Source organism: Chiloscyllium plagiosum, chromosome 11 (assembly GCF_004010195.1).
Source record: "Chiloscyllium plagiosum isolate BGI_BamShark_2017 chromosome 11, ASM401019v2, whole genome shotgun sequence".
NCBI classification, from domain to species: domain Eukaryota; kingdom Metazoa; phylum Chordata; class Chondrichthyes; order Orectolobiformes; family Hemiscylliidae; genus Chiloscyllium; species Chiloscyllium plagiosum.
The window spans coordinates 57,298,969-57,320,856 of NC_057720.1; the positions used below are offsets into that span (position 1 = coordinate 57,298,969).

At 39.1% G+C, this 21,888-nt stretch overlaps 1 protein-coding gene across 3 annotated transcripts in view; it reads right to left on the reverse strand.

Annotated features, from left to right (window-relative positions):
* lepr (leptin receptor) overlaps positions 1–21,888 on the reverse strand; it is a 124,550-nt gene that overhangs the window by 58,578 nt on the left and 44,084 nt on the right. For all 3 annotated transcript variants that reach the window (XM_043699432.1, XM_043699433.1, XM_043699431.1), the window contains exons 6-10: positions 13,925–14,070; positions 12,321–12,462; positions 3,664–3,951; positions 1,273–1,390; positions 854–1,053 (exon numbers count right to left, since the gene is read on the reverse strand). In XM_043699432.1, coding sequence (XP_043555367.1) covers positions 854–1,053; positions 1,273–1,390; positions 3,664–3,951; positions 12,321–12,462; positions 13,925–14,070 — 894 coding nt within the window. The remainder of the gene's footprint in view (positions 1–853; positions 1,054–1,272; positions 1,391–3,663; positions 3,952–12,320; positions 12,463–13,924; positions 14,071–21,888) is intronic.

Below are 21,888 nucleotides of genomic sequence, written 5' to 3' on the forward strand. Positions count from 1 at the left end.
GATCAGCCATGATCATAATGAATGGTGGTGCTGGCTCGAAGGGCAGAATGGCCTACTCCTGCACCTGTTGTCTATTGTCTATTGGGTTGTGTGGAAATGACCTGGGGGTGCATGGAGATGACATGGAATGTGAAGGAGAGAGTGGAGGGTATGTAAGGGGTGCAGACTGGAAGGCCCTACAGATTTTGAAACAACTGTGATGAGGTTCCAGAGAACAGAGGCCGGCCAGCTCTGTTAAGCATTCACCTACTCACCTTGTCGCTTCTAATCTACTTCTGCGATTGACAGAAATTTCCTAACTTCAGCTACTTACCTCAATTACAGAAATCTGACCCAATGAGTTACTTGCAGTTCTCAATCTTTATGATGTCACTAAACTGGAAGGGTTCTACATAAAGGAAAGGACTGCCCCTGTAATACCACATACTCCACAAAGTAAAGTAACAAGGTTCAATGAAAGGCACCAATAAATCCAGAGTTATTAATGGGTCAATACAAAAGAATACATTGCTTCATTAAACCTCTTGAAATAATACTGTCTATATATTGTCATTAAGAAGGCTATTAAATAATATAAATTGAAGCTTCAATTAAAACCAAAGTCATGTACATGCTAGAGATTTGAAATAAAAACAGAAAGTGTTGTAGAAACTCAGCAGGTCTAGAACCATTTGTGGAGCAAAAAACAGAGTTAATGTTTTGAATCGAATATTACTTCTTCAGAACACAAATAATTGATACTTGCTTCACTTTGAGAATAGAAATTATAATATGTCCCTTTATTAATCTCAAGAGTAGAACTGTAATACAAATGGCTTAGACTTTTACTAGAGACCAATAAAGCTTGACTCACCTACATCCATAGGAATTACACAGGTTGGTGGAGATTTGAATGTTGTTTCTTGATGGTTAAATTCTAACCACATCACATGGCCAAAGGTGAGATTGATGGGCTTTATATGACATTCATAAAATTCATTAATCACCAGAGGGCATTCTTTAATATCAACATTTTCATCTTCAACTTGTAGGTTATCACACCAAGACCCTTTCCTTTTAAGAAAAGAAGAATCATAGACAACATGGACATTGTCTTAATCAAGTCAAATTATACATCAAATAATAATAGCAAAATGTTGAACTCGTTTTACAGGTCTGCTAGATTCAGTTCAGACCTTATGCAATACCTTTACTAACTGAGCAATCAGAAGTTATTCACCCCCCCCCCTCCCCCAACCACCCCCAAAAAAGATAAGTATAAATTATCCTTACATGTAATACTTTAGTTTGTAGTTGCTGACTGTGCCTGTTTTCAATGTTCTTGGGAGCCATCTACAGATCATTGTTTCCATTGCACCATTAGTCTCACATGAGATGTTACTTTTCATATCTAATTACAAATATCAAAATTATGAGAAATGTAGTAAAAGCATCTTTGTACACGGGAAAAAACAGGAAGCTAATATTTTGATTTAAAACTGGTAATATCAGATAAAATAAAGTTAAATGTATAAAGATAATCTGAAGCACTTATCTAGACACATTAATTATAATTACTTTCATATGAATTTTTGAACATCCTTAAAAATATTATAGGTAGACTAGACAATTTCATAAAATTATATTGTATATACTCAAAAACCAGCTCCAAATAGTTAAATATTATAGTTATTCAATATGTAAATCTATTCAGAAAAGGACATTCAATTAGCGCGTTTTGAGTAGATTTACAGCTCAGGTTGAGGTTCTGGATGTAGGTTTGCTTACTGAGCTGGAAGGTTCATTTTCAGATGTTTTGTCACCATACTAGGTGACATCAGCAGCGAGCCTCCGGATGAAGCACTGGTGGCATGGCCTGCTTTCTATTTATGTATTTAAGTTTCCTTGGGTTGGTGATGTCGTTTCCTGTGGTGATGTCCTGTTACTTTTCTCAGGGGTGATAAATGGGATCCAAGTCAATGTGTTTCTTGATAGAATTCCGGTTGGAGTGCCATGCTTCTAGGAATTCTTGTGCGTGTCTCTGTTTGGCTTGTCCTAGGATGGATATGTTGTCCCAGTCTATATGTAAGGATCCTAGTGAGAGTGAGTCATGTCTTTTTGTGGCTAGTTGATGTTTATGTCCAACAGGATACATCCAAACAGAGGTACGTACGAGAATTCCTAGAAACATAACATTCCAACCGGAACTCTATCAAGAATCACATTGGCTTGGATCCCATTTACCACTCCCTGAGAAGAAGAACAGGAAATGATATCACCACAGGAAATTACTTCAACATCCCAAGGAAACCTAAACACAAGTAGAAAGCGGGCCATGCCACTAGTGCTTCATCCAGAGGCTCACTGATGATGTTACCTAGTATGGTGACAAAACATCTGAAACTGAACCTTCCAGCTCAGCGAGCAAATCTACATCCAAGGACATTCAGTAATGCAATTTTGAATTTAAAATATTTTAGTAATACTTGTTATATAATTTCAACCAATAAAGAATTTCCTGTAAAGGTATGCAAGCATTAAATGTATAATAAGTTGTATCTTTTTATAAGATTACCTACACTCTGGTAATGATCTAAGGTGAGCATGTGCTCACTGATAAACCCCATTGGATTTAAACAGTAGTCTGACATTGTCAAATATAATGTACTTTTGAGAGGGAAAGAAGTTGAATCAACTAGTTATGACAACATTTTATAGAGGAGGCTTCATACTGAAACATAAACACCCTGCTCTACTAAAAAAAACTTATTCTGGGATGCAATCCTATAGCACTTCCCATTACCTTATCTAAATTACTGATTTTCCTATACCATAAGTCCACAGTTCTTTCAATTTTTAACCTACAAGGCTAAATGATTACTCATGGAGGTGGATCCCAGCATGTCTGAAAGGAAAATAAAGTTTGCAAAATTGATAACAGGAATAAATGATCATGAATTGCTTTAGAACTTAAATAATTAATGGTGGGGCCCGGGGTAGTGGTTGAAATACATAATTCTTGGAAGTTTGCATCACAGGTAGACAGGGTGGTGAAGAAGGCGTTTAGCATGCTTGCCTTCATTGCTCATATCCTTAAGTATAGGAGTTGGAATGTCATGTTGAGGTTGTACAGGCCCTTCTGGAGTATTGTGTGCAGTTCTAGTCACCCTGTTATAGGAAGGATATTATTAAATTGGAAAGAGTTCAGAAAAGATTTACCAGGATGGTGCTGGAAATGGAAGGTTTGAGTTATAAAAATAGGCTGGGACTTTTTCATTGGAGTAGAGGAGGTTGAGGAATGACGATATAGAGGTTTTTAAAATCATGAGGGACATAGATAAGGAGAGTTCAGAATGAGGGGACATACTTGTAAGGTGAGAGAAGAAAATTTTAAAAAGGATATGAGGGCATGAACCATTCTTTTTTTACACAGAGTGGTTCACGTGTTGAATGAACTGCTAGAGGAAGTACAATTAAAACATTTAAAAGACATAGGATAAGTACATGAATAGGAAAGGTTTTGAGGGATACAGGCCAAATGCAGGCAAGTGGGGCTAGTTTAGTTTGGGAACATAGTTGGTATGGACTAATTGGGCTGAAGGGTCTGTTTCCATGTTGTATGACTCTGACTCTATAACTCAAATTGCCAGAAAACATGCATTATATTTTCCAAAAGTATCTTACCAATTACGATTATTTCAGCATAACGAAAGTTACATATATTCCTTTCTTCATTTTGAAGGCAACACTGTAGCAAGTTGCACTGGGATTGTCCATTTGATGTTACGTTGAGGAGAGTAACACTGGTTTCATGATCATTGATTAATGTATATTGATGGTCTGGAATTTTTTCATTCATATTTAACCACCAGACGACATTGTTAGTGGTTAGAGTCTGATTATAAAAAACACACCTCACTGTAACATCCGAGCCAACAGTGGTCAGCACTTGAGGAGGGTAATATGTAATTTCTGTCAAAAAATATTTGCAAGTTAAAGAATTAGATATTTGTCTTAGAATTAATACATTTATAAATATATAACACTTCATGTTATTACCAAAAGAATAGTATTATGTCTTTCTCCAGCCTGGGTTTGACCACAGTACACAAACCTAAAGACTGATGAACGGATTCAAAATTCCCAACTTGCTGTATGTCTGTGTTTCGTTAATCCTTATCATTCACATTTTCCTCATTGGTGAGGCAAAGATACATAAGAGTTGAATTAGGTAGTTATTTCATGTAAAAAATGAAACTTCATAAATAGTTTGTACTAACTGATCCAAATAAGCCTAAGGTAGTTCAACAACCACAAAACAATCTTACCAATTATTTTGACATAGAAAAAATGCATTTGGTTCTTTTATTTGCTTTTAGCTGCATGAATACAAGCATATGTGATCATTCTGACCATATAAATCACTAGTTCATTAGTGAGTATTAAGCAGTAGGCTGGGAATTATTTGAGCAGGTGAGGAATAGTGTCATTAAGGACTATTTGGAACAAAACATTCCGTGTTTCTTGAAGTATGCCATTCATTTCAGCTAAAAGCAAGAAGACAAAATGTTATCCATTACGCCATTAAAGTAGACATTATTAACTCACTTGGGCCTAGTTTCCTTCCTCTCTCTGTGTGCTACTGTTCTAATAATTTAACATTATAAAATTCTAATGAACTGTATTCTTTTTTTGAAATATTTTCTTTATGATGTTGCCAACAGGCAAAAAAAATCCACAAAGAATCTATCTGCCCTCCATACATTAACAATTTCACTTGTAAATCAATGAGTTTAGCTGTCAGGGGACCAGAGCATAGTCTTGGATCCTCATATTATTTGGATGTGAACCATTATGAAGCAGTACTTTTCACAAGACTTGATGACACCTGAAACTGACACAAGTATAGGTTGAGTGGGAGAGAAAATTCCAGCTTTCAGACTTGCACTTTTATTGCATCTTCCACGCCATACATAGGATATTCTGGAATGTTTTAGAACAGTGAAACACATTTGAAGTGTAATTACTATTCTAAAGTAGGAAATGGGATAGTGAATTTGTGCACAGCAGGGTCCCAGAAGCAAATATACGTTAATCATCAACCAAATAATCTTTGCTCAGTTTTGGTTCATGGATAAATGTCTTATAACCTCTCATGATTTTTTTGATTAGTGCCATGTATCAGTTCCATCCACCTAACTGGTTAGATTTGTCTTAGTTTAATGTGAACCAAAGAACAGCATCTCTGACAGTGCAGCATTCTCTGTACTGCACTGAGATGTCATCCTGAAATCTGTACTCAACTCTCTGGGACTTGAACCCATGAACATGTGATTCAGAGACATGAATGCTACCACTGAACCAAGGCTGATAACAGTTTGAATCATATTCATATAAAATTTGTAAGAAGGTTTATATTTTATCATAAAAATCAAATTATATTTTGCTATGTTGTGAGAATATTCTTCATTATCTAAAATGCAATAATATGGAAGATCAGACCATTTAACCTATAATTAGATTAGATTATCTACAGTGTGGAAACAGGCCATCTGGCCCAACAAGTCCACACCTACCCTCCGAAGAGTACCCACCCAGGCCCATTTCCTTCTGACTAATGCACCTAACATCCTGGGCAATTTAACATGGCCAATTCACCTGACTTGCACTTTGGACTGTGGGAGGAAACTGGTGGACCAGGAGGAAACCCACACAGACACTGGGAGAATATACAAACTCCAACAGACAGTCACCCGAGGTGGGAATCGAACCCGGGTCCCTGGTGCTGTGAGATTATTATTATATAAAGATCAAAAACTAATAGCTTGTTACAGCCTAATGTACACTACATGAAGCACGATCTTCCTGGTACAAGCTTAAAGCAGAATTTCTAGCAAAACTAATGTGCATATGCTGCAATAAATACTGTGGCATTTCAGGAACCCCAGAAAGGATTCTTGGGTTGAGGACTAGAAAAGACCAGAATATCTACCATTCCACGGAGTGAGATTTGGGAATAGCAGGTAAGTTGCATTATGTTTGTATGTCTGCAATCTACCTGAAATCATTTCAAAATGACTGCAAACAGTTGTTCAATGTATCTCAATTTCCATTTTGTTCATTACTGCTTTAAAGCAAAGTTCCAGTATCCTGCCATCCTCAATCTTTTAGGCACAGAGTTGAATCATTTAAAAAAGGGAGCCACGAAGGAGAATATGTGGGTCCTAGTGGATGAAAATATGACTGATGATCTTCTGGATGGGGAGCCACCACTTTCAAATAAAAATCAAACTTAGTGTATTTATTGTCAGAATAAATCTGAAAATCAAACCAGTATATTTTTTTAAACAGGTACTATTTGACCATGCTAAATCTTTCTACCATTTTTGGACATTTTATTTTGGTCTTTAAAGGAATGACTTGTTTATCAGCAACATTAATTTGATCTCACAGCAACAGCTGTCCAAGAGGTGTCCAAGGGAAGCTTTCACAGCTGCCTCCTGCTAAGTTGTACCTGCTGGGACAGGTGGCAGGAATTTTAAATGAAAGATGCTCAGCTGCTTTCAGCGCATCAGACACAACAAAGGCCACATGTGTCTGTTCACTCAGGAAGACACCCAGCAGCAAATATGTTGAGAAACTCCTTCAATCTCTGTTGGTCAGGGGGTCAGGCTTTTAACAGCGGAATGTCATGAACTGAGTCATGCAGCATTAGGGTGCAAGAGGATATAATTGCTCAATTATACATTTCTATGCCTGCAAATCTGCGTCAAGTTATCAGAACAGCAACACAAGCTGGAACCCTGACACTTGATCTCCTTGCATACCAAGTCAATGATAGAGTGCCGTTGCTCAGTTACATTGTTGCTTTACATTGTGAGCTATGTCCCTTGCCATCTGCTTCTCCCAATTTACCTCTCTTCGTGTTTGAAATATAATTTTTTTTTCCTACTTCTGTTGTTTCTTACACTATCTTGCAATGGTCCTTGAGTTTGTGTTGCACAGTGCCAGTAAACAACATGATTGATTATTACTCAACCAACTGACCTACTATGATGAGGGGAAGGAGGAGTAGCATTCTGAAGGTGAGAGTTGATCACTGCTGAAGAATTTTAATATAACATCATGACCCATTCTGGTCTGTTCACTGTTAGTTACAACAAATGGCTCTATTTCAGGGTCCTATTCTACTTCCCAACCAGAAAGACATTGTTCCCCTCCTCCCAGTGCTTTTTAAAGGGATTATTGATCATTTTCAGAATAGTTGATCATTGATTTATACAGGCTGATATGCTGGGTTTGTAAAATGCTTAGTATTTTCTTATGATCATTTAAAGCCAATGAAGCTGACAGGGAATGGTGTACTATGAAGGTCTTGTTACTTACACTTCAAGAGTTCTACTCATTCCACTTGCTCCAAGTGACTTGTGCTCTAGTTCTTCCCTCCAGTGGTAAGCAGAATGGCAGGAAGAATAAGAAACACAGAGCTGCTCAGAGAGAAAGAGGGAAAAAGGGCACTAAGCAGGGGACCATAACCACACAGGGTCTCCAGGGAGCAACTTTCTTATCAGAACCTCAGTATGGAACAGTGTGTTAGACACTTTCAGTTCAATCAGGTGTTCTCTGAATCTGCTGCAGGCAAACCTGCAAACTCATTGCAAGTTTAGCACGTACCAGTGAATGTGAAGGTGATCTGGGTTATGTATCTCTTAGGAACACAAAAATATAAGAACAGGACTTAGACCATTTAGCTTCTTGATCCTGTTCCACTATTCAATGAAATCATAACTGATCTGTGACTTCATTTCACACCCTGTTCCTTTTTCCATATTTCTTTATACCTTCGATTAACAAAACTCTATTAATCTCAAATTTAAAATTTCATAATTGATCTCACAACATTTACCATTTGCGGATGAGATATCCAAACTTTAACTAAAATAACTAAACAAATTAACTAAAATATCTTCTCACTTCCCACCTACCATTCCTCAAATACCTTGAACATTGTGAATCAATCATGTCTTAACCTTCCAAAGTGCAAGGAGTACAACTCTAGTCATTTTAGTATCTCCCTGTTGGCTTAATAGTTTGAGTTCAGCTATCACTCTAATAGATCTACTACAATCACTCCAAGGCCAATATGCCCTTTCAAAGATGTAGTTCCCATAATAGTCCAAATGGAATAGAATCGAGGCCTTGTATACTTGTATTTTAACTCTCTAGACATAAAGATCAGTTATTTTGATTATTTTCTGTAATTATACATTTCATTTTAGTGATCTATATACCTAGACCCCCCAAATTTCTTCGGATCCTATTGTATCCAGCTTTACACAATTGAGAATTTGAGAATTGAGAAACCTTACAGAAAGTTTTCTAAAAGCCCAGATAAACTATATCCATTGGCTCCCACTTTACAACTCCACTCATTATATCTTTCAAAAGGTTCCAGTCGATATGTTAAGCAGTGCTAGGTATTACTTTTTTTTTCAATTTGAGAGCCATTCCTTTATATTGGAAAATATCATGTTACTTCACTATTTGAGACAGGTGGGATCAGGGAAGCTGGGAATTATTAAGCAGATTGGAAATTGACTGAGTGGCAGGAAACCAAGAGATTAGTTAATGAGTAGTTTTTTTATTGGCAGGATGTAACTCGTGGTATCTCACAAGTATTTGTTTTGAGGTCTCATGAATGACTTGGGTGATCGAATAAAAAAACTATGTATTCAAGTGTGTCAATGTCACAAAGATAGGTAGTATTTGCATAGTATAGAGAAGCATAAAATTATATAGAGATGCTAATAGATTGCATGAATAGGCTAAAATATGGCAAGCAGATGTGAGGCGATCTGCTTTTAACCAAAGCAAGGAGAGAATAAGGTAAAGGATAGGATAAGGCAGCATCCTCACTTACCTTTTCAAAAATCCTGGGATGGCAATCATCTGCTCCTGGGGATTGGATTATTCCTTTGTATCATTAATTTCCTCATTACTCTTACCCATTATAACATTTTACTGAACAGAAACATGCTTGACAAATCTACTGGAATTTTTTGAAGATGTAATGAGTAAAGTTGAAAAGTGGGAGCCATGAATGTGGCTTACCTGGACTTTCGGAAAGTTTTCCATCAGATCCCACATAAGAAATTAGCGTGGAATTAAAGGGCATTGCATTAGGGCCAGTATAATGACATGTATAGAGAACTGGTTAGCTGACAGGAAACAAAATAGGAATGAATGAGTTTTTTTTTCCAAGTTTCTGACAGTGACGAGTGGGATACCGCAGGGATCAATGCTTGCAACCCAGCTATACACAACATATCTTAATGATTGAAATGAGGGAACTAGATGTGTGGCAGATGAAATATAAGGTTTACTCCACCACATCCCTCCTTACATGCCATCTTCAGCATACATACCAACGTTGTCTGAATTAAAATCAGCTCTGATGGAGGGTCACTCAACCCAAAATGTTAATTCTGCCTTGTCTCCACAGATGCTGCCAGACCTGCTAGGTTTTTCCAACAAATTCTGTTTTTATTCCCTATTTTCATACTCCATTTCCCTTGAGATAAAGTCTAAGATTCTACTTGCAGTCCTAATTACATGTCTCATGTTCATGGTGACATTTTGTGATTCATATAAGCGTTGTACATCCAGATCCCCCTGTATCAAAGCACTATGCAGTCAGCCTCGTAATAATATTTTACTTATCTCTTGTTCACACTGAAGTGGACAATTGCATATTTTCCAGCCTTATCCTTCATCTGTCACTATTTTGCCTAGTACCTTAACCTAGCCATAATGCAGACATTTTGTCTCCCACTCAAAATTAGCTTTCCTACCTATCTTTGTATCATCAGGCAATTTAATAATATGCACTGTTCTCCAAGTCATTAATATAAAGTAGTTATAGAAGGCTTTGCAGCTAATGCTGAGCTAACAAATAGAATTCATAACTGTTTTTAAAAGGAGCACTGAAGGCACCATTGTGTCTTGATGATAGTTTGTGCTGTCCCCCAACATTCTGCAGTTAAAGGGGGACATAACTTTGTTCATGTGATCCACTACATATCGAATTTTAATTCTCAGAAGTCAAGCAGTTTTCTTGAAAGAGGGAAAACAATAAGATAAGAAACTGCAATGGCTGCTCTTATAGTCCCTGGTGGCAAAAGCAGAGCTCTGATAACCTGTCAGTCAGGGTTGATGCTTGGGAGTCTCAATTAGGAAACTAATTTTTTCCCTTTCAGTTCTCAACAGCTTCAGATGTAGCTCAATAGACTGAAACAACCCTCCAAAATCGCAACCCTATGGGCTGTGTTTTGTGGAATTTAGACATGGATTGAAGTTGGCGGATCAGCAATTAGAGAACCTTCCTCTCCTCATTTGATGGCTATGTAGTCATAACCTGAGACAAAGGCTACTGATTATTGATCAATGGCAATGACTACTTCTACTCCCTAACTCATAATGCCATTGCAGACATCTCAAATAAGGAAAAGAAGCAAATTGAAATAACCTTTAGCTTGCCTGTATTAAATGTACTGCAATGAACTGGAAACTGAGCTGATGGAAGAGCTGCTCATTTTTTAGTATTGAAACATTAAATTTGCTGAGCTATGGCACAGCAGTAAGACAAAATAGAGACCATCAGAAAGGAACAAAGATAATGCAGATGAATAAAGGATGGTACGGATCTTTGTATAGATCTTGGTGATGATAAAACTCAGATGAGATGGAATTTAGGGTTCTAAGCAAATTCTTCAACTATCTGTATTAAGAATGTACCAGAAGGGACTTCATGTTAAGAAAATTTACTGAAGGAAAGTTAAAAAGAGGACATTTTCAGATTGGGCTCAAAATTTAGGGTTTTAACAAAGAGTTCAGATTACATTTGATTTGTAGGTACTGGTGTTGGACTGGGGTGTACAAGGTTAAAAATCATACAACACAAGGTTATAGTTCAACAGGTTTAATTGGAAGCACTAGCTTTCAGAGCGCTGCTGCTTTATCAGGTGATTGTGGATTACATTTGGCTATTGTGATTTTGTCTTTTCATAAGACAACTTGGCATGTCAATAAAGTAGTCCTAGTTTGACTCAAATGATTTGGAGATGCCGGTGTTGGACTGGGGTGTTCAAAGTTAAAAATCACACAATACCAGGTTATAGTCCAACAGGTTTAATTGGAAGCACACTAGCTTTCGGCACGTAGTGGTAGTGGAGGGCTCAATCCTAACACTCAGAATTTATAGCAAAAATTTACAGTGTGATGTAACTGAAATTATACATTGAAAAATCACAGACAATCAATTTTTCAATTGATCACAGTGGAAAACATTACTGCAATCACAAGAGATCATCTTTGTAGTTGTGAAGAGAAATCTGACCAGATATCAGAGAAGACAACCAGCAAAATATCAGAAAGAGAATGGAGGAACAATCTACTTAAGGTGATTTTATGCCAAAGCTCAACGGAAACATGTCTGCTCATTCTGACAGCAGATATTGTTGAAGATTTTTTAGCATACAATTTTCTTTCCTCCTTATTGTTTTTCTTTTTTTTTGTTTCTTTCTCTCTTCCTTCCTTAACTTGTTAAATCTGTAATAATTTCAAATCTGAAAATGTTCTAAATCTGTATGTTCTTATATTAGATTACTTACATTGTGGAAACAGGCCCTTCGGCCCAACAAGTCCACACCGATGCGCCGAAACGCAACCCACCCAGACCCATTCCCCTAAGTTTATCCCTTCACCTAACACTACGGGCAATTTAGCATGGCCAATTCATCTAACCTGCACATTTTTGGACTGTGGGAGGAAACTGGAGCACCAGAGGAAACCCACGCAGACACGGGGAGAATGTGCAAACTCCACACAGTCAGTTGCCTGAGGCGGGAACTGAACCCGAGTCTCTGACGCTGTGAGGCAGCGGTGCTAACCACTGTGCCACCGTGCTGCCCACAACGGCATGGTGACACAGTGTGTATAAGTGTGTGTACAAGTGAACTCTATTCAATTAACCAACTTCTGTGTGAGTCATCAATTTATTCGTTTGTAATACATGGGTCAATACAAAGTATAAGCCAGGATGAATCTTTTAAAACAACAAGGCATACACTCATTCAATTTATTTTTGGTCAGTGATTTTAGCAAAATTATAAACCTTCTTCCCATATCCATTCAGTATGTTATTGTCACAGCAGAAAGTAGGAAAGAAGTTTAACATTTCCGACACTTATACAATAAAATATATAGAATATATATGATAATATATATTGTGCTGTTTGTTTGTGATCCCTATTGTGTACTTGCTGCAGCTATTCAATGCTTACCTTGAACATCCACCTGAATAGGTTCACTCCAATCACTCCAAAACCCTGGTCCATTGCGACGTTTGCAGCGAACAACAACTAAGTAAGAAAGGTCACTCTGCAAATCACGAAGGATCAAAGAATTTTCCCAGACATCCTTAACCTATCACAACATAGGATAAACAACATCTTCAAATCATAAATGCAATTTAATTATATATTATTTATACAAAAATACTTCGTGATTATTTGTTTGAGACCTTTACAACATCCAATGATGTAATTGAGCACTTTACAATAAACAGAACCTACATAAACTGGGCACTTAGAAAAACTGTAAGGTCACTGGGAAGAGTCAGTGTGGTTTGTGGGAGGGAAATCATGCAAATTAATTGGAGTTTCTTGGAAAAGTAAGATGCACTGTGGATAAAGAACAGCCTGTAGATATAAGTGTCCTTGAATTTCTGACGATATCTGACATGATTTCACATAAAAGGTTAGCATGCAACATAGAATCTCATGAATGTAGGAGTAACACATGAACATGGATAGAAGTTTTCCTGGTAGAAAACAGAATATGCTTAAATGCGTCTGTTTCTGACTGGCTGGATCTGAAGAGTAGGGTCCCTCAGGGATCTGAGCTAGGTCCTCAACATTTTACAATTTATATCAATGACTTGGATGAGGAGAGTGAAGGCATGGTAGTTGTATCTGCAGAGGATACAATTTAAATAGGAAAGTATATTATAAAGATGACATAAGTACGACGCAGATAGACATAGATAAGTTGAAAGAGTAGTCATGTATCTAGCAGATGGAGTATAATGTGCGAAGGTGGAGTATAAAGTTGTGGAGTACAATTATGACATTTAAATGGAATTTGGATGGGTGCATCAATATGAAGGGTTTAGAGGGCTACAGGCCAAATGCTGGCAAATGTGACTAGATCAGTTTAAAATATCTGGTTGGCATGGATGGATTGGACCGAAGTGTCTGTTTCTGTGCTGTACATCTCTATAACTTTATGACTATAAAGGAAAGATCCAGTGGGTAATTTCCGTTTGGTCTCTGAACAATGGCCTGTATTAGCCTTTTTAGTTACCTAAATTAGCATACACGGTTGTTGACTTGATAGTAGGTTAGTCATGAAAACCAGCATGATGGCCAGCAGAATGCAATTATGTACCACATCTGCCTACATTTTCACGTTCATATCAGGAAGAAATCTTGCCCTATGCCTTAGTATGGTCTATGGAAGGATAAATTTGATGAGCTCTTCGGTCATATGCTTTAATACGCTGATGTATCAATTCCTTTTATTACAGAGAAAACAATGCATAAAATCAGACATGTAAAGTTCTAGGTAGAAAGTAAGGTGAAAATGAAGATAACTCAATCAGACTCACATTCAAGTATTCTGCAAAAAGCAACAACAATTTGAAATTATACAGCACTATTAGTTAAGAAAAACACACAACAGTATTCCACAAAGGTGTTCAGAATATCAGTTTAAGGCTGAATGAACAGGGCTTAGGAATAAGTTTCTTACTTGTCCAACTGAGAATGGTATGGAGCAATAAGTAAATAAATACAACAAAGAAATTTTTTTCAAAAAACCAAAATACCTTCCAGATTCTTTCTGGAATGCCTGTTGAATATTTTACTTCAAACTGGACCGGATAAGGTTCAGGATTTGGACCTGTCCAACTTAGTTTGAAGAAGCCTTCAGATGTCATTTTAGTTTGAAGATCTACTGGAGGATTTGTCTGAACTGCAACATACAAATAAAATTAATCATATCCTGACACAAAACAATGGGACAAGTTTCAAAACCATCATCTCATTTTCAAATAAGGCCTCGGGTTACACATTCTTCCAGGTACCAGAAAGATAGCTGTAAGCGTTCAGTTAGAATCATAGAATCATAGAGATGTTTAGCACGGAAAGAGACCCTTCAGTCCAACTCATCCATGCCGACTAGATATCCTAAATTAATCTAGTCCTAATGGCCAGCGCTTGGCTCATAGTCCTCTAGCCCCTTCCTATTCATGTATCCATCCAAATTCCTTTTAAATAGCGTATTTGTAACAGCCTCCATCATTTTCTCTGGCAGCTCATTCCATACACACACCACCCTTTGCTTAAAAAAGTTGCCTTTTAGATGGCTTTTAAATCTTTCCCCTCTCACCTTAATCCTACGCCTTCTAGTTCTGGACTCCTCCAACCCAAGGAAAGGACCTGTCTATTTAGAGTCAAAGCACAGAAGGTCAGGCAGTTGAATTCCTGATGAAAGGCTTTTGTGCGAAACATCAATTCTCCTGCTCCTCAGATGCTGCTTGACCTGCTGTGCTTTTCTGATCTTGACTCTAATTTCCAGCATCTGCAGTACCCACTTTTGCCTTGTCTATTTACCCTATCTATGCCCCTCATGATTTTATAAACTTCTACAAAATCACCCTTCAGCCTCCAATGCTCAAGGAAAAACAGCCTCAGCCTATTCAGCCTCTTTCTACAGCTCAAATCCTCCAACGCTGGTAACATCCTTATAAATCTTTTCTGAACCCTTTCAAGTTTCACAACATCCTTCCAATAGAAATTGGAATTAATAATCGAAACACCTAACAATCCTTTTAATCTTTTTTAGATAAGATGCAGTTGCCTTTTACTGGACCGCCTAACCCTAACCCAGGACAATTACTGATCCTACGATTGACCAGATAAGATGGTTAACTCCACAGCATAGATATGCTTTTAAAACATTCTACTTGCATGACTCCGTTCAAGCAAACTGCAATATGCTATTAGGCCAGCAGGAGATCAATATATTTTCATGATTTAGAGATGCCGGTGTTGCACTGGGGTGCACAAAGTTAAAAATCACACAGGTTATAGTCCAACAGGTTTAATTGGAAGCACTAACTTTCGGAGCGGCACTCCGAAAGCTAGTGCTTCCAATTAAACCTGTTGGACTATAACTTGGTGTTGTGTGATTTTTAACAATATATTTTCAAATTGATAGCACATCTTGATTAATTTCCAGAGTTAAGATAGAATGCAGATCCATGCTATCACGGTACAGCTACCCACTGCCAAATCCATAACTGACCTGAGCCGAAAGCCTCCCTTTTGGCCGCCAGAACTATTTCGGCCGGTCTACAGGAGACACTAGGCCAGGAAATAAAACTGGAGATGTTTGTAAGAGAAAATGTTTTAACATTTCCAAAGTTAAATACAAATTACTTGCAAGAGATAAGTATGACTATTCCATTTATAATTTTAAAGCAATGCTTTAACTTTTCTTCGACTCTTCCAAGTTGGTTCTTTGATCTCCTTTTCTGATCTGCTTCAGTTTGCTACTGAGTTTTTCTCATTTTTGGTAGCTATTCAAAGTTCTAGCAGAAACAAGTGGAGAACATAATGCTTATTTTATAGGACACGGCCAATTTATGGTAGCACAAAATGTCACTGAATTGACATGCAGGTCTGTCATTTTAAATAAACAATATATCAAAGCCATTCAACATAGATGCATCGCATTGTTATATGACAAACTGAACATCTTGAAATGAATTATTGGGAAATATTCAGATCTGAAGAAAAGCTGACCCGAGAATGAGTAATGCATGAAACATGAATTGGCAAATGTTTCTCCCTTTCACTCTTTAACATTGTTTCTCTAAACGGATATTCTACTCATTTGATTTTCCACCCAAATCCAAGACTCCACACATTATAAAACCATTGTCCTTTGAGTTAATGATGAGTACAAGATGTATCAATGTAATATTTTCAAAGTTTGACTCTAAATGCACTAAACCTAGTTAAATTGTGGATTGACAAGCCAGAATGGAAATAGAAATGACAAAATCAGAACAAGAGAGATGCACAGTCTTATTATTGTATTTAGTAACATAAGGAAAGTTTTGAAGAAACTATACTAAGGACTGTATCTTTTTATTTGCATTTTTGTTTGTGAACTGAAAAGGGAAAATAACCTTTTTTAAAAGATGAAGGATAGTGGAAAGAATTGCTGTATTTTTTAAAAGCAGGCTGCAACACTCATTGTAAGAGGTTTACATTATTGCTTATACAAGGACTGGTGTAGATGGGCTAGAGCCAAGATTAGATTAGACTAGATTAGATTAGAATAGATTCCCTACAGTATGGAAACAGGCCCAACAAGTCCACACCGACCCATTCCCCTGCCCTATATACATATACATATATATATATATACACCTCTGACTAATGCACCTAACACTATGGGCAATTCACCTGACCTGCACATCTTTGGACTGTGGGAGGAAACCTGAGCACCCGGAGGAAACCCACGCAGACACGGGGAGAATGTGCAAACTCCACACAGACAGTTGCCTGAGGTGGGAATCAAACCCAGGCCCCTGGTGCTGTGAGGCAGCAGTGCTAACTACTGAACCACCATGTCACCCCATAGAGATTTAGCTCACAAGAAGTAGCTGATTGGTTTTGGATGATCGTCAATGACAAAGACCTTTTGCCTGCCAACAAATATGTGATTGACTCCCTAGTAAGATGAACATCTTGTGGGTGTGAATGATGTGTTTGGAAGTCTATGGACCTCTGGACAGGCATGTAGTGTTTTCTTTCACTGCAGGAAAAAAAATAACTAAAGCCTGAAGAAAGCCCATTCATTTTCCCTTATCTGTTGCTGTAGCCAATAAGTCAGAGACTTTATAAGTTATGAATTCATTATTGTGTCTCCTGGAAGAAAGTGAAAAGCTTCTGGAGAAGAAAGATTGAGAAGCAGCAAATCCTGGCAAGACAAAAAAAAATCATCTAAGTGAACCCAGTGGAGAGGATCATTGAACTGGTTCCAAGTTTTCCCTCTAACCTTGACACTAATGTTTATTGGTCTGTCTACATTGGTGAAATGTTTTGAGGTTCTAAGCAATGTGGGCTACTGTGAGACACTTGACAGAATCTGGTGAGATGTTTGGTAAAGCCTGTCTCAACAGAGATTATGTCACTGTATCATTTACATTTTTCTCAAGCAATGAAGCAAGATTCCTGTGAGGTAGCAAGTTCCCAGCTGAAGCTAATTATTGCTTATTAAACATCTTATTAACAACACAGCTCACCAAGGTTTTCACTCCTATCAAACTCACCACACAATCTATCAGGAAAACCCAACATGGAATCCAGAGCAGAATCAAATCACCACCTGCTCTGAAACCCTTCATTGTGGACACAAGGCACCAATATCTCAGAGCATGCTCCATGGACACTGACCACATTCACAGACATTGACATCCAACGTGTGCCAGCATCCATGATCCCTCATGGTACATCTCCGATCCATTTACAGGGTGGTTCTGCACATCAAAGCTGCACCTCAAGCTGGACCTGCAATTATCACTATCACACTGTAGTAAGGACCCTGTTTCAGGCACACACACCCAGCTCATGGACTGGACTCCCAGAATGAACCTCTGGGCTTTTCACTGGCTTTCACAGCTCACACTCACTCTGGGCCTACCTGTAAGCTCACAGCATCCCTATCTTGCATTGCCTGGCCTTGCCTTTTTGCACTTTGGTCACTCAGCCAGATGTACAAGGCTCATATTACTACTTCCTTGTTCTGCCATTTGATACAGACAGAAATCCAGGAAGCTGGTTGTCAACAAGTTTCAGTCCAATCAAGGGAATAGCCTTTGCATAGGAAATTGTGACGCAGTAGGTCAAGGGCAGCTTCTGATAGGCCCTGATTGCAGCAGTCAGAGTCAGAATCTGCTTCTCAGAAGGGGTGAGGTGCTGAATGACAGGTGGCCCATCACTCATTTTGACTCTTTTGGCCCTTCATTGAGCTGTTTTCCTCATGGAATGACACTGCGAGGCAGTTATTAACAATGCAAAAAAGTGGGTGGCACAGCTATTAATTACCATTGGTGCAAGTGAGGAGGTTTCCCGAGCGATTGAGTAGGCAGTGCAGGAGGCATGTTGGAGTAGTGGTTTCACAGGTGAGGGAGGGTGAGGAGCAATGGGCATTCATTAGTGAGAGGGGTAGAGCACGTGCCTTGTTGGCCTGTGAGTGCAACAGCAGAGATTGAGTGAGAGTGAGGTATCAGAGAGATGACAATGGAAAAGTAGAGAAGGACAATAACCTTCTTCCTAAAGTCCAGCTGGCTGAGATTGAGACAGGTTTGGCACAGTTTGCGGTCATGCCTTCCAGCCTGTGCACCACCAAATCAATCAGTAGCATACCTGCAAAGACGGGCAGTGATTCCCCCTCCATCTACCATATTTAGGGCAAATGTGAGGAACTATAGAAGGCAGCTCCAGTCGAACAATGCTTGGCTGGGTGCACAATAGCCTTTAAAATTTGTTGTTGGCACCCAGGATGCCAGTCAATTCCAGGATCTCCAGTAAATGGCAAGTTTCTCCAGGAGTAGTGTGTGCCAAGATGGGGGCAGAATTTGGACAAGGTTCTCGCTATAAGAAGGGCTTCATTAATCAGTATCACAAGTTTGGGAACGTGCAGCAAGAATAAACCTTTGGCCTCCCAGTGAGAGTCAGTGATGCAATATGTGAACATGTGATGCAACTCACCCAACCAAAGAACAGTAAGATTCGGCCTTGTGTGTGTTCAGGGGGAGTTTTATAAGGAGGTCAGAGTATCAACTAGTAGAGTTACAGGTGAATTGTTCATAGATGTTTACCTGTGGCTGGGATCTATTTATTTGTAACAGGTAGTTATTCTCATTAAGTGCAGAACCTCAGCCGTAGTATCCATTAACCTGGATCTATAAAGGCAGGTAAATTGTGGAATCTTGCGTACTTTTACAAAATCTTTACTTTTTCACATCACTCTGGGAATACTGGGTTTGGTTTCTTAGCTCACTTTCTAATGAAGAGTAACAGAGTCGTTGTTTTTATATTGCAACTTACTTATAACATAGCACTATTAATGCTGTCGGTTTAATAATTTTCCCTAATGTTACCACTTTACTGAAAGCTAACTTTTAAAAGTAAAATTGGTACTATGAATGGCCACTGAATCTTTAACATTGACTTTAATTTACAGAAATCATACATTTTATGAAATCAATTTGAATACAGGAATAGGAGAGCATCATATTTTATTACAAAGAGGACTTATTAATGCGTGGATTTCAGATTCAATTTCCAGTATCAATTAAGCCACCATAAGGAGTTGCTAACAGAAGCTGGGAGAGAATACAACATCAGTGAAGAAAATCAAGGTTGAAGTATCGTTATTGAACGTCACAGCAGCATGTTCTGAACTGTAACTGGCATGGTGCTCAAAAACCCAAATATTTTGGCTAAATTTGACATACAAGGAAAAATTGCCCAGTTTTCTAGTTCGCATTTGTCATCCATTGGCTCTGTTTTTATTAAATTAATGTCAAGGTATGACTCAAAGCTCTATAGGCAGCATATCCCAAGTAATCACTTCAATCTTCTATTAAATTTAGAGGTTTCCTCCTGCTGAAACCAGCTCATCTCATTTTTTTATATACAGTGTTCTCAATTACATTAAGAGGTGTTTTGTTCAGTTATTAATAAACAAGTCTAAGTAACAAAAAGTGTCAGTAATTTGTCTTTCACTCAGGCAGACCCTAAAATGTCTGATGAAACAAAACAATTATATTGCAGTTAGTGCTGATCTCTGGACAGTCAATTCATTAAAGATATTACAAGAGCAAATCTTTACTCAGTCGTACATGTATTTATTGAGATAAATGTCAGAAACTTTTCGCATCAGAGAGCGGCGGGAACTGGGCGGAAGTGAAGGCAGAGCGCACAGCCGGTCGGGGAGGTAAGTGATTGTTGCTGTGGTTCTGTTCGCCGAACTGGAAGTTTTTGTTGCAAACGTTTCGTCCCCTGTCTCGGTGACATCCTCAGTGCTTGGGATCCGCCTGTGAAGCGCTTCTGTGGTGTTTCCTCCGGCATTTATAGTGGCCTGTCCCTGCCGCTTCCGGTTGTCAGTTTCAGCTGTCCGCTGTAGTGGCCGATATATTGGGTCCAGGTCGATGTGTTTGTTGATGGAGTTTGTGGATGAGTGCCATGCTTCTAGGAATTCCATGGCTGTTCTTTGTTTGGCTTGCCCTATAATGGTAACACTACCATTACAGGGCAAGCCAAACAAAGAACAGCCAGGGAATTCCTAGAAGCATGGTACTCATCCACAAACCCCATCAACAAACACATCGACCTGGACCCAATATACCGGCCACTACAGCGGACAGCTGAAACTGACAACCGGAAGCGGCAGGGACAGGCCACTATAAAATGCCGGAGGAAACACCACAGAAGCGCTTCACAGGAGGCTCCCAAGCACTGAGGATGTCACCTAGACAAGGGACGAAACGTTTGCAACAAAAACTTCCAACTCGGCGAACAGAACCACAGCAACGAGCACCCGAGCTACAAATCTTCTCACAAACTTTGTAAGTGATTGTTATTTGAGTAGGTGTGTTCTAGACCCCAGGTCCTACAAAGTAGGGTCTCCCCCCCTCCCTCCTCCTCTAACCTAAATTAAAAGTCCACAGACTTGCCCCAAAAAGAGGATCCAAGGAAGTTCCTGTGGATTGAAGAGTGAGGCATTAGCTCAGGAGTCTTTGACAAGGAGGTTGAGTGAAGTGATTACGCCACAGTTGAAGAGGGTGAAGACATGACTGCCCAGCTGGTTCAGTGTGCTACGTGCTTGATGTGGGAGGTCAACGACTCTGGTGTGTCTGGCTCGTATAAGTGTGGAAAGTGTGTGCACGTTCAGCTACTGACAGAGCATATTGCAGCACTGATGAAAGAACCCGAGGTCCTTAGGCTCATCCTAGAGAACGAGATCTTTCTGGACAAGACCTTCAGCGAGGTTATTACACCAATCGTACCAGAAGAGAGCAGACGATGAGGAAGGCAGAGAGGAGACAGGTGCAAGAGACCCCGGGCAAGTACATGTCAGGAACAAGTTGAATCTTTTGGAAACAGTAGAGACAGATGACACTGCCAGTCCACGAGGCGGCCAGGTCTGTCAATCAAACGTTGCCGTGGAGACAGAGAGGAAGAGTCGGACATCACACAGAGTCATGGTAATAGGGGACTCCATAGCGAGAGGAACTGACCGGGGTTTTTGCGGCAGTAGACGAGACTTAAGGATGGTGTGTTGCCTTCCTGGTGCCAGGGTTAAAGACATCACAGACAGAGTGCAGGAAATCCTCAAGGACGAAGGTGAAGAGCCAGAGGTGGTGGTACATGTCGGCACAAATGATGTCAGGAAGAAGAGGAAGAACATACTACAGCGGGACTTCAGAGAACTAGGAAGAAGGCTGAAAAGCAGGACGTCCAAGGTGGTTATCTCCAGTTTGCTTCCAGTTCCTCGGACTGGTGAGGCCAGAAACAGGGAGATAATGGACTTGAACGTGTGGCTGGGAAACTGGTGCAGGAAGCAAGCTTGTAAATTCTTGGATCACTGGGGTATGTTTAGTGGTAAGCATAAATTCTACAAGACAGACTGTCTGCACCTTAATAAGTTAGGGACCAGCATTCTAGCAGGCAGGTTTGCTACTGCAACACAGCTACGTTTAAACTAAGT